At 39.3% G+C, this 22,514-nt stretch overlaps 2 protein-coding genes across 2 annotated transcripts in view; one reads left to right on the forward strand and one right to left on the reverse strand.

The window, feature by feature from the left end:
- Positions 1-11,932, forward strand: part of vsnl1a (visinin-like 1a) — a 34,838-nt gene extending 22,906 nt beyond the window's left edge. Inside the window, exons 3-4 of the mRNA XM_034150744.1 lie at positions 5,191-5,406; positions 9,819-11,932. Of these exons, the coding sequence (XP_034006635.1) occupies positions 5,191-5,406; positions 9,819-10,016 (414 nt within the window). The 3' untranslated portion in view covers positions 10,017-11,932. The remainder of the gene's footprint in view (positions 1-5,190; positions 5,407-9,818) is intronic.
- A 1,712-nt stretch (positions 11,933-13,644) lies between these two features.
- sf3b6 (splicing factor 3b, subunit 6) lies at positions 13,645-17,171 on the reverse strand. Its single transcript, XM_034150773.1, has 4 exons — positions 16,986-17,171; positions 15,738-15,856; positions 14,823-14,961; positions 13,645-14,191 (listed from the first exon to the last, which is right to left on the reverse strand). Exons 1-4 carry the CDS (start codon positions 17,013-17,015, stop codon positions 14,102-14,104), a joined length of 378 nt encoding a protein of 125 aa, XP_034006664.1. The 5' UTR covers positions 17,016-17,171; the 3' UTR covers positions 13,645-14,101.
- Between the last annotated feature and the right edge of the window lie 5,343 nt (positions 17,172-22,514).

Consider the following 22,514-nt stretch of genomic DNA (forward strand, 5'->3'; position numbering starts at 1 on the left):
CGTGCGTGCCTCAAGCAAACGGTTTGATCACTGCAGTGAAAAGTTATTTTGAAAGTATGAATGCCAATGAAACTGGTTTAGTACTTTGCAAATGTTAACATCTCTCTTTTGTGTTGACTTGTGGATGTGCTAATTCCATGCTCTGGAGATATTGGACATTTTTAGATCAACAACACAATCCTACAACCCACTATAGCAATCTTCTTCTTCAAATAGTATAATAATAATATTAGCATAGTCTAATCTTTATCTTCAACTGTGTACCAGCTTTGATCAGAATGAACAAACATGCAAAGAAAGAAAGAAGCTGTGCATCATTCATATGTTGATTGAGCTTCAGACTGTTGAGTACAGCTAATCCAGAGAGTACATCAACCTGATTCATATTGCTTTATTACAGCAGGGTGTCTCAGTGGGTGGGGGGGGGCGCAGCCTTTACCTACATCATCATGATGCTGCAGACTGCCACTTCCTGTAGTCCGTCTCAGATCATTTACACTTACAGAGGCTTATATCTACCATTTTGTACTTTCCTTTGTACTTAGACATCAGAGTAATCCAGTTCCGTGCAATGTGCAGCTGCCTAAACTGAAACACACTGTCGTACAGTAAACAAATCTTCATGGCATTTCAATCCTGACCCTCGGCAGCTCATCACTGGAAGCTTTTAAGCCTCAAGATGTCGGTCCAGCTTAACTGTTATCTACTGCAGGCAGGGCGACTAAACACCAATCCGGAATCGAACATTCGCGTTAAACAACTGAAGTTATTTTGACGTCATGTGTCGCCTGTTATTGATGAGCTTCTCATGGGCTGTTGAATCGCTGCTTTGTGCTGTTCTTCGCAGCATTATTATTCATCTGTTCTCTGATCTTGTTCTGTCAGTGTGAAATGGCCTTGTTTGAGTGTGACTCTCTATATCTCGCTACTTCCTCCTCCCTCTCTTCCCCCCTTCCCCTCTCTCTGTTTCTGGATCAGCACCAGTGGCAGCTTGCAGCCCGCTTATGAAGGCTTTAATGTTCCATTTACAGGCAGCATGTTTGGGTCCTGTGTGTCTGGGTTAGTGGTATCTTTCCTAGTTGACACAGACAAGGACGTTATCCTTTATTAAACCAGCTGTGCCTGCCCGCTCCTCCCTGAGTGGACACAAAGAGTCTGGCATTCAGCCTGTCCTTTGATGGCCGACCCCAAATGACCATAACGGCCAATTCAGGACAGGAAAAAGCCCTCATGGTGATGTTAGGGGCTAATGTCCGTAGCTGCAGAGGCGAGGAACAAGACTTTGGTCGCCATCTATTGAATGTTTCCCGTGCTTGACAGCTCTGACAATGTTCTTACATGTGACCGAGAAAATATGAACCAAATAAACTCAGATGGAAGACTTTCACAGACTCATCCCCCTGCCCCACTTTCCCTCTTTCTTCTCTCCCTCTTTACGTAACAAAATGTTTCATAACTTGGCAGATTGTCGAGAATCCGCAGTGGCTTTCTCTCACCCTCCCACCGTCGACATCTCCCTGCATCCTTTCCCTGGCACCTTTACTCCCCCTCCCCTCCTCGAACTCTCCCCCTGCGCTCTGTCCCGCCGCCGGTCCACGTGCCCCCCCCCCCCCCCCCCCCCCCTCCTCCTCTTCCTCCGGGCTGTGTGCAGATGAGCTAAAGCGGGGCCATACGGGGGCAGGAAGTCACGCCGCATTTGTGCAGAAAACGTCCTGTTCATCCGAGCAGATCACTCGAGCCCCCCTCCCCCCTCCCAAACCCCCCCCATCCCGAGGGGGCTTCCTTCCTCAAATGAGTTCTCCAGAACAGAAGGCCAGATAGGGATAGCTGTCACACTCCTTCTAACACTCTCCCCGTCACTCTCATTTAAGTCTCCTCCATCTTTTCTTTTTACTTTTCACTTTTCTGTCTATTCTCATCTCTCTGCTCGTTCCCTTCCTCCCTGCCGCCCCCCCACCCTTCTTTTTCTGTCTGTTAACTCCTCACTGCAGTCTGATCGCTTTGCCACTGCAGCAGAATTAGCATGGGTGGGACTTTAATGCAGATGGGAGGCGGTGCAACCCGAACTGACTCTCACCGCCTAACCCCGTCTCATTTATCCTCCTCCTCTTTCTTCTTCTTCGTTACTTTCCCTCCCTCCCTCATCTCTAGCTCTTTTCATCTCCCATCCTCTGCACTCTCTCGCTCCCTTTAGGATTCATGGCCTTCAATTCCCCTCCGTCTTCACTCCAGACAGTTTGTGCGTGATGGGGCAGTTACTTTTTGCGTCCTCGTCCTTTGTCTGCAGCGCACATGAACAAGGACACGGTGTAAAACAGTCTGGTCGCGCCTGGGACACACACACACACGTGTGTCTGAATACTGAACACATTTCTGCTTTGAAAGCTCTGGATGGTTTTAACTGGCTATCATCCTACTTTGTATACATTCATTATGGATGAAATGTGTGTTCTTAAGTCAAATGGGTTGCTTTTAGTGATTAAACCGCAGACAAGAATGAACTTACCGTGATGTTCCCCTCGAAGTTTTGAGGGTATTATGCGACCTGCAAGTATTCTGCTTTGATTCACTCTTACGGATCTTGTTTACATCCTTTCTAGATGCAAAACATCTCAATGTTTACTAGCTTTCCAGCAGCAAACCGCAGACAGAGAAAGTAATCAACTAGCTGGAGAGTGTAGCTAATCATTTAGCAGCTAAAGCTGTGGAGGAGACCAAAACCGAGCTAAAAGATCAAGTATATATTACTTAAATTCACAAGAAACAAACTACAAATGAACGCTAATGTGTTGCTACACAACAGTTGGATGTTATAGGCAGCTGTTAACCTTAAAAGCTGATTAAATGTCAAAATGGTGTTTACAATGTGTTTTTGCTGTCAAAAGGTAGCCAAGAAAAATGCCCTTATTGCATGTTCACAACTTTTTTAAAGAGCCTGTCTTACTCCTGAGACTTGACCTACTTCTGATTATTTAATGAGAACGGTCAGTACAAGCACGGTGTGCCGACTTTTGCTGGTAGATGAAATATTAAAATTAAAAAAGGTACATGTCCTCTGAGCTCATTCCCTATGACGTAATACATTCATGCTTGCAGCGTTCACTGAAAATAAGCAAACAAAATCCAAATAGGGAAAACAAAGTTCCCCTCACTCATTTTTCACCGCTTCCGTCATAGATCAAATATGTTTAATTTTCTAGTTTAAATACATACAACCAGGACTGAGTTGTTTTTGTGAGATAAGCACCAGACAATCCGTCACATAATAAACCAGAATGGAAAATCTCCCCCGGTTTGTTTCATTTCCCTGATGAAGGCTGTTACTGGAGTCCTCAGAGAGCTGCCTCGCTCAGCCTAGATTACCCACCGGCTCTAAGAATTTTTAGCGGAGAGGTCAAGTGGAAGGTCAAATCTAATGAATCACTCAGCATCTGACGGCCGCCCACAGGGGTCACAGTGTTCGGTGGATGAGATCCGAGCAGGGGCTCAGTGGTCGCTGCATTAGCCTCTGACTCGGTGTACATGTAGCGCGGGGGTGCAGAGAGGACGTGGATGAAGTGCCAGCGCACAACAGCTTTAAGTTTTATTCTGAGATCAGGGCTGATCCATATGGTTACTGTAGGAAAACAGGGGATCATAGGGCAGTGGACTTTGACATCACACCATAGCAGATTCATGTCAAGTGTAATCCATTTCAAGCAACCTTTGACATGCACAAAGGGCCAACTAAATAAACACATTTTATCGGAACCTTTTTCACTTTAACTCTCCGACTACTTTTTCCGGTTGATTTTAGTTTCTTAATTCTCCTTCACTATAGTCTTATTAAATACTGGTATTGGTCTGGTAAATCATATTGTAGGGAACATTTCTTTTATGATTACTTGTAGGTATAGTTTCCAACATTTTGTGATTTTTTAAATAACATTGATATAAGAGCTGATAGCTGTGCTAGTTTCACTAAGCTGAAAGCTAACATCAGCATGGTATGTGGCGGCTCAATCCCTACAGTAGTTACGTTTGAGTCGCCGAGAGGCTAAACTTGGCTATAAACTGTGACGCGTTTTCGAAGAGAAAGTCCATACTGAAGCAAGATAGTTTTAGGATATTTAATAAACAAAATCATAACATAGTAACTATGGACAAAACGGTCAACAGAAAAAATGACAGCACAAGCTCACCCTCTGTCATCAAACAGGTGACTTATATAACCAAACCACACCCATGTGACAAGTACCGGAAGTGCTCAACAAACAAATAAAAGTGACGTAAACAAATAATACAAATAATACAAATAATGAACTTGTGCTAAGTAGCGTTATGGCACCTACATGGTAAATGCATGAAAGGCTACAATTCTGATGATAAACAGATTAAATGTTTACGATGTATATTATCTTAGTTAAGCATTTCGACATGCTAATACTTGCTGATTAGTACTTGCAACCGAGGCTTATGGGAATGTCATTCGTTTTGCAGATAAGTAAACATAAATGAAAGTTATTGGACAACATTTTTATTTTGAACTGATGATGTGGTGGAAGTAGAAATATTCGGTGACAGTTAAAGTCTTTGAATCAAAAGTGAATTAAAAGTATAAAAGTTACGGTAGAAGTGTAAAGTGGAGGATAGAAATACTCCAGTAAAGTACAACTACCTCCAAACTGTACTTGAATGTGACAGACTGGAATTTGATGTGACAGGTTACTATTTACTATAAGATTATTGAAACCACCTTGCAGGATAGATCATTATGCAAACACACACACAGACAAATCACAGACCAGTGAACACATTAGCAAAGCTAGAGCCTTAAAGCCCTGATGAGAATAGAAAACCAAAGACCCATTCATTACTGCAGGTAATCAGAGTCCATTGATCTTAAATGCAAATGATTCATTATGTTCCCGAACAGCACTGTCTGTTTTCACTGCAATGTACCAACATTTGGAATGATCTGCATTGATCACCCAGTGAATCATTTTAAGGTTTATAACAAATGACATGTTTTGGATGTGTAGAGGTTTCTCGCTGAGTATTGATGTTCCCTTGAAGCGTATTACTCTGAGTAAAAGTTGATTTAATCCCAAGGAGAGCCAGAAAATACGCAATGCATCATTTTCGAACTGATCTTGATCTTGTAAAGCAGCTTTACTTATCTTTGTACTCTCTTCTTTTCCCCCATCCCAGTTCTTCCCATACGGCGATGCGTCTAAGTTCGCCCAGCACGCCTTCAGGACCTTCGACAAGAACAGCGACGGCACCATCGACTTCAGAGAGTTCATCTGCGCTCTGTCCATCACATCTCGAGGCAGCTTCGAGCAGAAACTCAACTGGGCCTTCAATATGTACGACCTGGACGGAGACGGCAAGATCACACGGGTGGAGATGCTGGAGATCATCGAGGTAACACAGCTACGATTTGTTTTTAACACTGGTCATTTTGTTTTAGTGGAACAAGAACATGAGAAGTGTGTCTCAGCAAGCGTAGCAGGGTGGACCCAAATGCAGGGCACTTACCAGGAAGACTTTACAGAAGTATACCTTTTATTTCAGGAATCCAGGGCAGGGAAAAGCCAAACAGAGCTTTGTAAGAGACAGCATAAAAATTATCTGACAAAGAGCAACAGGAGACCAGTGGGAAAGACAGGAAGTAAAAACAGACACAACACAGGGGTAGAAAAACTTTTCAAAACAAAACAGGAAACACAAAGAGAGATCATGACAAGCAGGGGTAATACAATACAGCTCATGTGTTATATACTGTATCATTATATTGTTTTGAGTCCCAGGAAGAATGAGGGGTTTGAAAGAAAACACAAAAGTGCATTTACCTAAAGTTAATAAGTCTCAGTTCAACTTGTCCTCAAGCAGAATTTAACTCAGTATTATGTTACGACATTTAGCAAATACCCAGTGTAAACACATTGGAGGTAATAATCAGAGAAAATAAATTAGGGAATATTTATATACTGGTGAACCACATACTTCAAGTTAAGAGAATAACATTCAAAATAAATACAATTTCAGAATATCAATGATTTCTTTTATTTCTACATAATATCCTCTATATTCATAAGTCAAACATATTTATAAATAATAAATAAATATGTGTTTGTGAGTGTGATGTTGTGGGGGGAATACCAATATTTCATTATATAATATCCATATTATTAGGTAAAAATAATTAGTAATTTAAATATTTTTCATATATCTACAGAATCTGGAAATGCCTCAATTAAGTAGCACCCCACGTTTAATGGCAACAGCGTTTTATTTCATAACATATTATGGCATACTTGGAAAGTAATCCGTTGGCAGCAAGTGCTTTGTTTCCTGATGCCTGGTGCGACCCGCTGAGTCACAGAGAGGCAGCACTTGATTTTCCTGACCTAAGTCAAAGGTCATACAGCCGAGTTCTGAGCCTGCAGCGCTCTGACACAAATGATTCATAAACACAAATATATTATGAAACGAGCAACAATAAGGCAGAGGTGCATGTTCTGAGCAGCTCATCGAGAATGTATGGTGCTGTGCCTCATGTAACTAGAGGTAATGTTAGATATATTAACAAAGGCTAATTTCTGTTCAAAATCATAAACTATTTGAAAAGATTATCAGACATTTCTTATAAAAGCAGGCTTACAAAATAACAACTTTACAGAATATCCAAACATGCAGATGCAAATCATCCTGGGGCTGATCGGTGTCTACTAATCAAAGAGTCCGTGGTTCAATCCCTGTAACCTGCAGTCAACGTGTTAATTGCTCCTGTAGATCCACGGTATTTACATTTTACATTCGCTTTGGATATGTCAGCTAATGACATGTAATGTCAATTATTTAATAAATGTATGCATTCAATAACAGAGCAGCAACGCCCACTAATAAACTGTACAAAGCAAAAAGATCAGGGGCCTCATTTATAAAGCCTTGCGTATGATTGACGTGGGAAGGTTGCTTACGTAGGACAAAGCAAATAACTACGCACAGACATTTTCCGATTCATTAAAGACCGCGTACCGGCGAGGGAAGTGCGTGCGGCACATCCTACGCCGGTTTCCCTTTATAAATCACTCGAAATGCAGCGCAGCTTTTGCAGGCTTCTCGCAACGCCCATATTTGCCTATAAATAGTCAAAGAAACGCCCATTCATTCATTCATTCTGACTGACTGCATGAAGAAGATCGCAGGAAATGAGGACAGAACAGCTAAAAAAGACATCTCACACCGTGTCAGATTTAGGTTATTTTGGGGAGGTTGAGATAAATCATGTTTGGTGGATGCAGTTTGAACCAGAGTAGCAGCATGGAGGTCGGATCGTCACCAAAATAAATAAATAAGTGGTCCGAAAAAAGTTAATGACAAAACAAAATACACATAACCTTCCTCAGGCAGTGTGTTTGTACCGGGGACAGGAGACACCCCCTTGATGAGAAACTGTAAGAAATGATCGGGGAATCCCTCCGGAGTGGAGTCATGACGACTGGATCTGAATTATTTTTGTTGTATTTGGTGGTTTGTGTTCCAGCTGTCGATCAGCAACTATATATCCATAATCCACCAGTTAAAGGAAATACAACTAATGGATTGTGTTATATTAGCTGTACAATTTACCACATATGGTGTTCTTAGTTTCCATACCTCCTGTGTTTTACGAGCGACTTATCAAGTAGACCAGGGCTATTCAATTAGTTTGGAATGGGGGCCGGTTGATGAAAATGATCCAAAGCAAGGGGCCGGGAAAAAGATGGCTTGAAATATGAGCAATCATATTTAAGAGCTTCAGATACAGTAAATACTACAACAGCATAGTGGAGTGCATATATTGTGTTTAATTCAATCAAACAACATAGCCCCAAGGCCTTTATAGATCTAAATGGCAAGTTCAGAACTCAGTAGGCCTACATGTTTCATTTGATTTCATTTAGGTGAAATGATCTAATCATTCACGCAGAGATGCAATCAATGACAGGAGTTGTCACTACAGTATAGTAGGTGGGTTCGAAACCCGAGCCCGTCGAAGTTTTCAGGCATTGTCTACCCCTCTATCTCTCAATGTAACACCCTCTCTGGAATAAAGGCACTATGGCACACAAAAAAAAAAATTGATGACTTTTTAACATTATACTCAAAGGGCCAGTAAATATCACCCCGGGGCCGGATTTGGCCCGCGGGCCGCCAATTGAATAGCCCTGAAGTAGACTATTGGCGAACGGCATAAAACATGATTAAACGTGATTGTATATAAAACCATGCTCGTATCTACAACCTATACAACCGGCGTCAGTTTAAACGTAATTCTGTCCTCCTGCTTACCGCATCATTTATGAGAAAACATTTCTTAACAAGAGAACATAATCGAGGGGTGATCAATAACATTTCCGTATTTATTTATTTCTCCAAGTTATGTTTTTGTGTGCACTGAGGAGTCTCAAACAGGCGTTTGTTCAATCATTTTAAGATTGGCTTTAATCAATGTTTGAAAATGAATTCTTCATATTTGATAAATGAGAGGTAACATTTTATTTATGGTATTATTTCCACATATTTCTCTCCATTCTTCCTTCTGCCAACGGTGTCGCAGTTTCTCGTCTCTCCCGTTTGTGTGCTTAGTGCGTACGCATGGGTCAGAGTTTGCGTGGAGGACCGCACATTTTCCCATCAAGTTAGTTTTTTATAAATCGCAAACATTGCGTAGAAACTGGCGTACGCCATCTTTTGAGCGTACGCACCGTTTATAAATGAGGCCCCTGAGCATGTGTCGATGTTTACAGATTAATCTAGCACATTCTCACTTGGAGGAGGACATCAATAAAAGAAAAAGCTAACAGCAGAGGCTGTAGTTACTGTGCTTCACTATTGTCATTTGGACAGCACATCACATTATCTTTTGAAATACACACACCAGGGTATGAACACACACACAGAAATATAGAGCCGCTGACAGCCTATCCAGCTGTGCTCCATCTGTGCTGCCACAGAAACTGAAACCTGGTTCCAACACGGAGACATGTTCCCTTGTTTTGAATCTCAGGGAAAGACACGAGTGAAGGAAACATGGACGCATTAAGAGACTTCAGATGTAGTGTGTCTCTTCTAAAAGAAATCCCTCTCTTTCTCAAAAGCAAGGATTCTTTTGTAGCACGTATTCTTCTTGTCTGATTATTAAGCAAATGGTCTCAAGCAGTGCGAGCATGTGCTGAAGACCAGGAGTTTCCAAAATGTGTTAGTGTGACAGAACCCCACAATAATATCAGATTAACTCAAATACACCCGTTATGATTCAAATGTGATTATTTCAGTAGAACTCCAAACAGATTTGAAGTAATACTACGAAAAAGGCTGGTATTTATTTATTTTAATGCAATTGAATATCAACAATGTTTTCAATCATTTATACATTACCTGAGGCTAATTATATTTGCTTATTTGTGATATTTCGCTGTTTATCAATTACTTTTAGCTCAATATAAAAAAAATGCATCACTTACTTTTAGCAATTATTTCCATTGATGATCCATGAGGCTTATTATCTATCTTTGTGCACTCTTAGCTAATTCTTTCAAAATGTTATCTGTTACTTTTGCAAATTAATTAATTAAATATTAATTACATTAATTTGACCTTACTATTGCAATTGTTTACACAAACATTTGAACTCATAATATCAAGTATATTATCGTTAATTATTTAAAATGTTTATCCATTACTTGAAGCTCATTATTTCACCTGTTTTCCCAATACTTTAAGCTAACCCTATTAACACTTTTTTTTTTTAGCTTTACTTAATTTCTTCTCACTTTCTCCCCCTGCAGGCGATCTACAAGATGGTGGGCACGGTGATCATGATGAAGATGAACGAGGACGGCCTGACGCCCGAGCAGCGAGTGGACAAGATCTTCTCCAAGATGGATAAGAACAACGACGACCAGATCTCGCTGGACGAGTTCAAAGAGGCGGCGAAGAGCGACCCGTCCATCGTACTACTGCTGCAGTGCGACCTCCAGAAATAGAACGGAGGGCAAGCGGAGCTCCACCTGCCGCCACGGACTGCACAGAAAGAATTTCATGTTCCATTCAGTTTGCAGCTATTTCCACTGAAAAAAAATTATATATATGCTTGGACTACCTTTCAATGGATCTGCTTCTTGTGTTTGAAACACTCGTGTGCATGAGAATGTTATTTGCTATAAAAAAGATCTACACACAACATACAAACAGTGCAAGTGCACACCACACACACACAAACACACACACATGTCACTACATATGAACACCTCGCACAAATATATATATAGATATATATAAATATGAATATATATTTAAATTATTTAAAGATCAACTGCCAAAATGTGAAGTGTGCAAAGTATTTTCCATACAGTTTCATTTTACTGGAGCTTGCGCATCATGGATGTGCCACGTTGAATTTGCCGCTACTCTATTTATTGTTCCGAGTTTACTGACGCTAGCTGTCTGTGTTTCATAATACCGAGTAATGTCGACTGAACCAAATTCCTATGATAATGTATCTGCCTCCAATAACACTCGATCCATCGTCTCGAAATATTAGCACTATTAGAAGAGATGGATTATAGCGTACGTCCAACTTTTCCTTCTGAAACATGCCTGTACTGTCGGTCAAAAGATGTAAATGTAGTTAATTTGCATGCCTTTAGGTTCTGCCTTAAAAAAATCTCCTAATTTTGCATCCTGTAATCGATGACAGAAAGCCTTATCGAAGCAGCGCGTGACACTTTGGAGAATTTGGGAGAAAATATGTTTACTGAATAGGGAGCAAAAAAACATTGAAGTAGGTCCTTCTACAAGTAAAGGCTGTCAATGATGTGATATGTCAAGGCGTTTCCTTTGGACTGCTTTAACTGTGGGAGCATGTTCCCTTGTAAAATAGCTGTAGTATATGTTGCTAAGAACTAACACCCTGCCCCTGTGCATTTAAACACACTCTCATTACAAAGAAGTAGATGTTCGATGCAGAGGAACCAGTCATTTTGAACCAGCGATAGAAAGTGAAGCGAGAATCCATCAGGATTCCCTGGAGAACGAATGAAGCGTCCCTCAGCTGGAGATAATTGGATTAGAAGGACGAAATACGAATCTATAGGCGGAGAGCGTTGTTATCAAACCTACCATCACATCTACTTATTTTCCAATTAGCCTGCAGGTTGCATATCAAGAAGACAAATCCAGAGGAGTTATTTTAGAGCGTCAAAGAAGAGAAGAAATAAGGCCCGTGCAGCATTTTCCCGTTTGTCTTTTTTCAGTGGAAGTAAATGAAGTAGTGAGAGGAGCAGTGAATGTTTTTTCATTGTAACTAGTAGAGGACAGCCCTTCCTGTGAAGCCATGTGTTTAGTAAGTTGGACGATTCTCCCTCCCCAGACCCTCGACGTAATTCCCTCTTAAGAGTCAGTCAATCTTTTTGTACTTTTTTACTCCCTTCTCTCACCCATTGTACACGTACTCAGACATTCGAAACGTAGAGAAGTTCAGTGAAGTGTGGCGTCTCCTACTAATGATTTGGAAATAACCCGTGCGCCCACTTCAACAAGTTGACCTGGTTACGTCTGAAAGCACCGCAGACACATTCCAACATGCATCAACACTAGCAGTGGAGGCTAAAGCAGATGTGATATGTCGTAATAAACAGCATTGCAATAAAGATCGAGCATACCGGTCCATTGTCTCTCAGCAATGTCACTTTGTATTCTGAACTTCTTTACATAAACATCTTTTGGCCAAACAATGTTTTTAATTCCAACTCTGTTATTAATATTATTGCTATCAAGATACCAAATGTAAGCAAAAGCAAACGTGTACAAGGATTCTTTTGTAGCATGTATTGTGTCCCTGACGACATGGCTGCACTACTCCCTGTGTTGTGATTTAATCTAATAAAAGGAACTCTATGGGCTCTTGTCTGGTCTCTTAACTCAGCAAATCCTCTCCTCAAGCAGCATAGGGGTTTTTTCCCAAATGTGGTTGCTTGAAGTACACCAAACCATTCTATTAGATTAGCTCAAATACACCCCGTAATGTTCCATGTGCTCATTTTATTAGATTTTACTAGATGTAAATTAACGCTTAAAAAATATGGATATTCATTTTCATACAAATACATTTTAATGGCTTAATTTGGTTTAGTTAAATTACACTATGCATTATTTCACTAGATTAATCAAATTTAATATTTCAGAGATTACATTTTTTGTGAAGAGAACATTTATTGATACATGCTCCGTATGATATAAATGTTAATAGTCTTTGGTGATTAGACCCCGATCATGATATCGTATATCTTAAGGGGGAGATGCAGCCGTGAGGTAAACCCCCCGGGGTCTAGACACTGGTGATGTTGAAGATCTAGATTTGATGAGATGGGATGAAGAGGATGCTGAAGATCTGGATTGATGATGAGGTGGGATGAAGAAGATGCTGAAGATCTGGATTGATGATGAGGTGGGATGAAGAGGATGCTGAAGATCTGGATTAATGAGGAGATAGGGTGAACAGGATGCTGAAGATCTGGATTGATGATGAGGTGGGATGAAGAAGATGCTGAAGATCTGGATTGATGATGAGGTGGGATGAAGAGGATGCTGAAGATCTGGATTAATGATGAGATAGGGTGAACAGGATGCTGAAGATCTGGATTGATGATGAGGTGGGATGAAGAAGATGCTGAAGATCTGGATTGATGATGAGGTGGGATGAAGAGGATGCTGAAGATCTGGATTAATGATGAGATAGGGTGAACAGGATGCTGAAGATCTGGATTGATGATGAGGTGGGATGAAGAGGATGCTGAAGAAAGTTTTTAAGCTAGCTATTTCAACTGTTTATGTATTACTTTAGCTAACTCCATTAACTGTAGGCTACCTTATAACTATTCAAACGGTTAATCAATCACATTTTGCTTACTATGTCAGCTGTTTCTCATTCATTTTTAAGCTAATTTGATCAACTGTTTTCCCATTACTTTTAGCTTTACTTTGCCAACTACATTCCTTAGCTTTCTGAAGACATAAGACTTTAATTAATACATTACATTCTTATATATACAGTCGATTACAACTGTTAGTTAGGTGTTAAGGTGTTAACTGACGAATCCTCAATAAACGATGAATAGTACGACAAAGAATAGACGATTCATTGTCGTAGGCTACTGATGCACTGCCCACCGTTAGACATTTCTAAAATAATGCCCCTGTACTGCCACCAGATGTCACTGTTGAGACATTGTTGTACTATAGGAGCAAGTATATATTTTATGTTTCTCTATGGAAATATCATATTTGTTTTTGGGTTACCATTGAAAGTAACACTAACATTTGGGCATGGAAAAGTAAGTAATCCTGCAGTGTTTACCCATGACTCTTTGGCACAATACTACTCATCACACAGGGGTCAACTGGAGGCTTGTGCCCTCACGGTACACAGAAAACTAAAACCCCAGGGACTGCAACATCACAAGCTGTTTGGTGCTCAGGCAAAATGAGAATCAGGTGACTCCCAAACCCCTGTGGAAATGTGAAAAATGTATGCACTGTCTTATTGATCTGAATGGGTTCACACAGAGGACATCCTCGATACTTCACAGAATGTTAAAAGGGAGGAGACAGGAGCTTTTAGCAAAAGAACATTTATTTTACAGAAATCGTAAACTTCACACAGCCGGTTGATCGTTGCAATTTCATATCACAAACAGCTTGGCCATCATTAGCTTTAAATTAAAAGATGACCCATGAAGAGATTAACAAAAAAAAAGTGAAAAATACTCTGGGAGATTTAAAAAAACGTATCATGAGGTGAATACAAGCAGTCATCTTAATGTTGAGCAAACTTTTATTATAATAGCTTTGTCCGGATTACCAAGCGAGGTTTGGAAAAATCAACATTGACTTAATAAAAACAAAGAAATTATCTAACACCTCCTTTAATTAAAATCATCAAAAAATGACATGTTGAACAGCTGTATCAGTAAAAGATTACCAGCATACATCAATGAACATGTCATGTCTGTAAAGACAGAAAAAGAAGATGGAGGTGAAAGGCGTGGAGCTGGATGGGGTTTCTGGAATGCTACTTCGGAGGGTCTGTGTTGATGCCGTATTTTTCTTTTAGAAGCTTCAGCTGTTCCTCTTTCTTTTTTGTGTCCATCTTCTGGAAAGCCTGAAAAAGAGTTGATAAACAGAGAAACACATTCAAATAAAATGTGTTGATAAAGTAAAATGATACAAATATGTGTATTTAGTCTTGTTGAACCCCAATGCATTTTGTGCACGGCTGGTGTTTTTTCGCTTGTAATGTTTCTGTATAATACCTGAACTCTCCAACTTTAGATCTGTTAGTAATACAATTTCGGATACTTTATTGGGGTGCCCCATTTCTCCGTTATGTCTCATGATTGAAGTTGTATTATTAAACTGTTTGTAAATAATGAACTGAATTTAAATGTATCTAGAAATCAAATATCAATTTTGCACACTCGCAAATGCACATCTTTTTTCGTTATCAAACAAGTTTGGTACAGTGGTTTGTAAGGAAGAAGAAGAATGTCAATGGTTGTGATAATCTGAGGTTATTTGGGAAAAATTGAGGAGGAGAGGAGCTGTGTCTCCTGTACGTGAAATTTGAAAATGCCTAGCAGGTGTGATTTGGTTTAAATGGTGTGGTTTGCTTATCCGAATTCTTTACTTAAATTTCATCCATAAAGAGAAAGGACGATGCAGGTAATTATGGTAAGTTTCTACTGCCTGAAAAACCCTATGAGAAACCCTGCTACTGTAACACTGATACATACTCTGTTTGCATTGTAGTAGAGGACCACCAGGTAGCGGTTGCAGACGTTGAAACCCGACAGATGGTCGCAGGCGTTCTTGGCGTCGAAAATGTCTTCATAAACCACGTAAGATGTTCCTCGTGATTCAGGTGTGTTCCCTCTGAGAAGGGAGAAAGAGTAAAACACAAGAGTAGTGAAAATTAGACCATCATGTGCAGATTCCCACTGGCATGAAGGGGAAATAAGTGGTACATATCGAATGTAAAATGTTGTAAATAATCTAATGACATACTCTGCAACTTAATCATAACAATCATACCTTGTATACATATAAGAAATTTTAAAAAGCATCCTTAAAAGGCTGATAAATGTATACTTAAATGAAATAGCTTTAGTGTGATTTACATAGGTAAGGAATCAGATTGATAACAAACCAATACAAATTATAAAAATGTCAGTCTATCTCTGTGTCTATAAAAAGCAGCAGTAAAATATGTCAAAGCTTGAATTACCTAGTAATATTTTCCATGTTTGTGTTTATTATATCTGACCTCATTTAAACCAATGACTTATTGAATACATTCAATGGTAATATTTAGTAGTTTAGGTTAGTTTTCCGTGTTAGAGATTATAGTTTTTAATGTTTCTGTATAAAAACTTGAACTATCTCAAATTCTATATCCCATTTCACATATCTCCATTATGTATTATGATAGTACTTATTACCATTATAATGGAAACCCACCGGTTAAAAAAAATGTATGATATTGTATGCAAGAATAATAGTGAAATGTGGCCTAATGTCCTATATGGTCTTAGATCTGATGCATTGTCAATATTAATAATGATCACATGCACTTCTCATGAAGTACTTCCTTTTGCCATGGTGGGAATCAAAAATCCTGCTGAAAGCTACCTTGTATTTTAAACACTTACGTTCTGATTTGACGTATTGGTCCATATTTCCCAAAGATATCATACATTTCCTCAGCTGTGATCTTGTAGGGAAGGTTTCTGATGTACAGGATTCTGTTCACCTCAGGAGGTAATCGTATCTGAACCGCATAACGAGAAAAAACAGAGGAGTTAACGAAGATTTATATAATAGTTAGAAGTAGAGAAGTAAAAGCAGATGTAATGACGTTTAATAATTGAAAAACCGTCAAACTACTACTGAAGCAATGTCAACCCGCTCATAAAGTTAATCTTCTTAAGTTTCTCCTCTTGTACAACAGCTATTTTGCACAATTGTAATGTGTATAATATAATCCAATGTCTATACGTTTCTTTTTCTGTAGTATATTTCTGTTGCTTTTTAACTTTTATCCATGTATTTTTTCTTTTAATGTTTATTTTATTATCTTTTCTTTTTAATGACTGATTTTAAATGCCATTTTTCAAATGTCTTCCATTTTTGTAAAGCACTTTGAATTGCCTTGTGTTGAAAGGTGCTATATAAATAAACTTGCCTTGCCTTGCCTAATGAAATTGTCTTTTAAAGATTATTAAAATGTAGGCCTATTCAGTATTTTCTTTATATTGTCTATTATTTAGATCCTCTAGTGATATATGTTTTTTCTACTGTGAATTTGTATATACATGCTATTATATTTGTATCTTATTCGATCTTTTAAATATATTTTTATTCATGTGTAATGCTTTATAACACCGCTGCTGTGACGAAATAATGTCTATCTATCAATTTATCGAATTGTAGAGTTTTGTAACGTAAATATTATTATAATGTAACCTGTAATGCAACACTTTGTTGTAGTTATTTGTCTCGCTTCTGTGATAATTCAAGCATCCCCCCCCGCCCCCATCTATATATTAAATAAACGTTTAGAAACACAATTCTTAAAACACCATTAACCACATTTAGCAAGCACATTGGCCATTTCGAAACACTGACGTTGAATTGTTTAAAATGTTCATGTTTACATTTCCTAAACATACGTTTTCAAATCGCACCAAATAGGTCAACGTTTTTGTAAGAAGTAGAAGTGTAAATACCAAGAATGTGGAAAGTTTTAACACAGACAGTGTGATTGTTTTCAATCCGTTAGCATGCTAACCGTATGCTAACCGTATGCTAGCGCTGGGTGTCGCTAACTACTAGCCACACCAAGCTAATATACATAGTTATATTCCTCAGTATACAACAGCCAACTCGTTTACACTTACATTAGCACGTTTTGCTGCTTGCATAGCCATGGTGAAATATGGTATGTGTAAATAAGACTAAAAGAACACACGTAGTTTTCCCGATCTCGCTTCTGAAGAAGTCAAAATGGCAGCGTTGTTCAGTCGATGATGTTGTTCCGGTTTCCGGTTCAGAGACCGGCCAAAAGTGAAGTTACGTTACTGGGCTGCCCCCCGCAGGATGACTGTATGTTAGTTATTACAGTACTTCACCGTGATGCCGCTAAAACACAACCTAACAAATCACTAATTGCTAATACTCAGTCTTTGGAGAAGTACTCAAATCCTTTACTTAAGTAAAATAACACATAGCCTACTACTGTCTTAAAATGTGACTTAAGTAAAAGTACGAAAGTATTAGCATATAATGTACTCCTACTGCAAAACGGCCCATTTCAGAATAATTTAAAGCAAAATTAAGGAAGAATTATCAGCTAAATGTACTTCAAGCATCAACGGTAAAAGTACCTGTTATGCAGGATGGATAATTTCATTATGGTACATTATTATAGTTATTATAATATCCTTAGGCTTTTTGTCAAATTTAAGAGCATTTTAGAATTGTACTTCGTCAATGAGGAGCACATTTAGATACTTAAAATACTGTGTAGATTAGTAATACAGTACTGAATTTTAGTAGGCTATAAGTATCATGTCGTTTTAAATTTAGCCTACAATGTAACTGTGACTATTAAATAAATGTAGTGGGGTAAAAAGCAAAATATTTGTCTATGATATGTAGATGAGTTGAAGTGGCAATATACTGTATGGAAAAACTCAAGTAAAGTACAAATATATCCCAAAAAAGTACTTAAGTATCATACTTGAGTTAATGTACACACATCATTTACCTTCAAAGCACACTGCCTGTGTGTTGAAGCTTCAATTCTTAGTAATGAAAAGTTAAACTACAATTATGATTTATTTGTTTGTATTTATACATAAGAAGGAAAATCAAGATGGAATCAGCTTTAAAAGAGTTGGAAAATGTAGTTTTCAATTGTATTGGAGCTAAGCTAGTTACTAGCTTCATATGTGAGCTAAGCTAGGCTAAACAAACATAGCCTAAGATGACAAACAATATGAAAGTGTTTATTTTAATAACATTTTAAAGGACGCATTGGAGTGTATTTCTATATATAGGTAATTTAGATTTTTTTAGGCATATAATTGTGGATTTACAGTATCACATTACATTTCTATTCACACACCATGTAGGCTATATGTAATTACATGCTTGTATAGCATTCAGTAGGCCTATGTGCTATACATTTACATGTATTCTTGTATTGTTGAGATATCTTCTTTTTTTTGCTGTAATATGGTTTTATTTATTTTGTATACATTTTTTGTGAATTTTTTCATATGGGTGAGACCGAGCATTCTATTGTGTTTGTTGTGTTCTAGAATATTTAAATGACGGAATGTGCCTTGATCACACAGTCTATATATGGCCTTGATACGTCATCATTCTTACATTCTAGAACTATATTTCTCCTGTGCCCTAGGTAACATTCAGTCTTAGTGAAGATTCAGTTCAGAAACCGAACGGTAACAGAGAGTTGAGTCTAACTTCTGGTTAAAAAAAAAAGAATTGGAAAAATAACCAAGATGTTTAGCTGGTTGTGTGATGCTTTTTCTTTCCTTCGTTCGAACAAGGAAAAGCAAAAACATGCCACAGATGATGTGGCTGTTGACAGCAAACACTGTCTCAGCTCACGTTGGAGGTAAGAACATTGTTAAAAGTTCATTTAATTGTGTCCTAACTAATCATTTATACACTAGGTTTAATTAGCTACCATTTTTTGTGTTTTGATGGATTTAATTTGTTGTAAATAGTTTAACTTTCATACAAATAATACTTGCATATGGATAATGCTTTATAACTGGCTAAACATTTTCATCTGTGTTTCTCAGTAGAAAATGTGCTGCTGCTTCTACAGTCTCAGCAAATACAGTGAAAGCTAGAAAGAAGAAGTCAAAGGAGAGTAGGTGTAGCGAGGTATGTTTGACAGAAAGTGTCAGAGCTTCATGTCTTTTAAGTCGACTCTACCATTATTATTTAGATTAGTTTATTTGTAAGTAACCACAATAACCAATATGTCTGACATTGTTTACTTATTATTGTTGGTCTTTTCCCTCTACAGAAGAAAGGAAATGTTGGAAGAAACGAAAGGTACGAATTTTCATCCTGTATATTTTTTGTTCAGTTTTTAAATCATATTTTGTCTTTATTCATTTATTTTAGTAAATGATTTTACTCAGAAATGCCTGAGAGCAATGGTTATAAAACCTGGGAATCAGGAATCCTCACATGTTTCTCCATCCTTTTTTCTGACTATTGTGAACAAGTATTTAGTTTTACAATGACATAACCAATACTTTTTCTCTCTAGATCTGTGATCACCTTAACGGCCTCATCTACCGACACAAATGGGACAGCCAAGAAGACACGTTGGTGGAATAAGCTTTTTAAACGGGGCAAGGTATGTTTCACAAACACAGCCAGAACTCAACACGAACCAGATAGTTACTAGTCACGACTAAATGAGAGTACAATCTGATACTGAAGTTTGTTTTTCCTCCAACAGGGAAAATGTCAGGTCTCACCGGCTACAGATACCAGCGCAGAACAGAGGAGGTAAGGACAATTATTTTATACTGCTTTCACTGTCTGTCAGGAACAAAGAAAGCCAGTCTTTAGCTCCCACACATAAAGTAGTGCTGAAAAGATTTGTCGTAAAATCCAGCAATTAGTCAGCACTTTTTGAGCTTCCTGTTCCCTCATCGTGAAGTGAATTCGTGTTTTTTGTAATGGATATTTAGTTTGATGGCTGAAAAAAAGGTCTGCATTTTACACAAGCTTAAAAGATATTCAAGTTTTGGGACGTGAGATACGTGGTACACTTGTGAATTTGTAATCTTTCTCACATATGATCAATTGTATAGTACTTGGGTAAACATGACGTCCATCTCACCTGGTTTAGATTTATTCTGGAAGGGATTCAATGTAACAAAGGACATTTAGAATTTTGTCACTGATGAATAATGCCAATAATGAATAAAACCTAACATTACATGTCAATCTGTTTCTTCTTCCAGCAGCAGTCCAAAAGCACCAAAAGACTCCAGCTCGTTTTCTCACCAGGATGAGGTGATGCCGTTTGCTCTGGATGAGGAGTTTTATGATTACCTGTTTGATAGGGGCCTGTTGCCTGAGCCGCCATCCAAAAGCAAGACCAGCAGCAGACCTGCAACCCCTCAAGAGACAGACAAACAGGAGTCAATCTTAGAGTCTCACCAGGATGAAGTGGTGCCGCTCGTCCCAGAGCAGAAAGAAGTCTTGTTTGTAGATGACCTTTCTGAGCTTTCCGAGGGCTCCCAGGCAGAGCTTTCCCGTAGCAGTCCTGGAAAACCAAAAGAGACCAAACAGCAGCAGAATTCACACCAAGATGAAGTGATGCCAGTATCCTCAGAGCTGGAGGAAGACTTGTTTGTGGATGACCTTTCTCGGCTTTTCGATGACTCCCAGGCAGAGCTTTCCCGTAGCAGTCCTGGAAAACCAAAAGAGACAAACCAGCAGCAGAAGTCTCACCAGGATGAAGTGGTGCCGCTCGTCCCAGAGCAGAAAGAAGTCTTGTTTGTAGATGACCTTTCTCAGCTTTCCAAGGGCTCCCAGGCAGAGCTTTCCCGTAGCAGTCCTGGAAAACCAAAAGAGACCAAACAGCAGCAGAATTCACACCAAGATGAAGTGATGCCAGTATCCTCAGAGCTGGAGGAAGACTTGTTTGTGGATGACCTTTCTCGGCTTTTCGATGACTCCCAGGCAGAGCTTTCCCGTAGCAGTCCTGGAAAACCAAAAGAGACCAAACAGCAGCAGAAGTCTCACCAGGATGAAGTGGTGCCGGACATCCCAGAGCTGGAGGAAGACTTGTTTGTGGATGACCTTTCTCGGCTTTTCGATGACTCCCAGGCAGAGCTTTCCCGTAGCAGTCCTGGAAAACCAAAAGAGACAAACCAGCAGCAGAAGTCTCACCAGGATGAAGTGGTTCCGGACATCCCAGAGCCGGAGGAAGTCTTGTATGAAGACGACTGGAATGAGCATTCTGACGACCCCCAGGAAGAGCTTCCCATCAAAGAGGACGCCATCAAGACAGAATTGATCAGGTGATCATGATACACTTTTACTCAATATCTTAGATTGCAAAACGTCCACCATTTAGCAATTTTTTGATCAAATAAGCTGTCTGACTATAATGATATCATAATATGTGAGTGCCTTTCTGCCATCTTTATCACACTTTAAATGTCAATCTGTTTTTTCTTTCATCAGCAGTCCTGGCACTCCAAAAAAGACGAACAAGCAGAATGGAGTGGTTCCGGTCGCCCCAGCTCTCTCCCTCCATGGTGGGAAACCAGAATTCACAGACGATAAGTTATTGCTGACCTTCTGCAGCACCGTGAACAAGCAGTCCAAACAGGAGACGTGCATTAAGGAAGAGTTTAACAAGTGAGCTAAGAACTGATACACTCCAAATTAAGATCTTAGATTCCTAAAGCTTTACGTTATAGGACCATTGACTAATTTTTCCGTCTTTAAGAGGCAAGATGGTTTTACTTATTCTTCTCCCTGATGGTTGATTTGCTTCAACATTATTCAGTGTGTGTTGTGTTGATAAAGACACTTTTCAAAGCCTCTTGTCATATTTATTGACCGTGTGGTTGTCTTGTTCCCTTCCAAGAACCCCAAAAACTCCAGATGGCATCGGTGATGCTGTGAAGGCTAAACCCACCAACATCAACTGCTTGGGGTAGGTAACAATTCCGTAGAAAAACGGCTTTAGTTTATGATTTTTCAGAGAAGAAGAGATGATATTGACTGCTTGTGTTGCGTTTCCAGACTTCCAAACCTCTCAAACACGTGCTATATGAACTCCAGCCTTCAGGGCCTCCTGACACTGGAGAACTTCGTCCAGGACTTACAGCACCAGCAGCATGTCTGGGATCCATTATGTGACGCCCAACTGTTAAGGTACAGCACACACACACACACACACACACACACACACACACACACACACACACACACACACACACACACACACACACACACACACACACACACACACACACACACACACACACACACACACACACACACACACACACACACACACACACACACACACACACACACACACACACACACACACACACACACACACACACACACACACACACACACACTCCTGTCCCCTTCAGGTTTACCCAAAACCTTTGGAAGAAAATGGAATACCAGATCGAACCCTTCTATTTTTCCTTCTGCAGAGAATTCCTAGCGATCAAAGACGCCCACACCTCCAGCGACATCAACAGTAAAAGGGGCCTCCTGGACTCATTCAAGGACGTGGTCTCTGTTCAGGCTCCAGAATTCCGCGACTACGAGCAAAAGGTGAGTCAGCTGGTTTCATGTTTGATTATATCACCTCCTCCTGATAGTTTCTTCTCTGT

Source organism: Trematomus bernacchii, unplaced genomic scaffold, assembly GCF_902827165.1.
Source record: "Trematomus bernacchii unplaced genomic scaffold, fTreBer1.1, whole genome shotgun sequence".
Lineage (NCBI taxonomy): Eukaryota > Metazoa > Chordata > Actinopteri > Perciformes > Nototheniidae > Trematomus > Trematomus bernacchii.

What these genes read in the sequence shown, in the direction of transcription:
- sf3b6 (XM_034150773.1), bottom strand. Translation starts at nt 17,015, where the DNA reads ATGGCTATGCAAGCAGCAAAACGTGCTAAT. An exon ending in AAGCAGCAAAACGTGCTAAT is followed by an intron (nt 15,857 to 16,985) that starts GTAAGTGTAAAC and finishes TATGCGGTTCAG; the next exon opens with ATACGATTACCTCCTGAGGT. An exon ending in TCTACTACAATGCAAACAGA is followed by an intron (nt 14,192 to 14,822) that starts GTATGTATCAGT and finishes ACTCTTTTTCAG; the next exon opens with GCTTTCCAGAAGATGGACAC.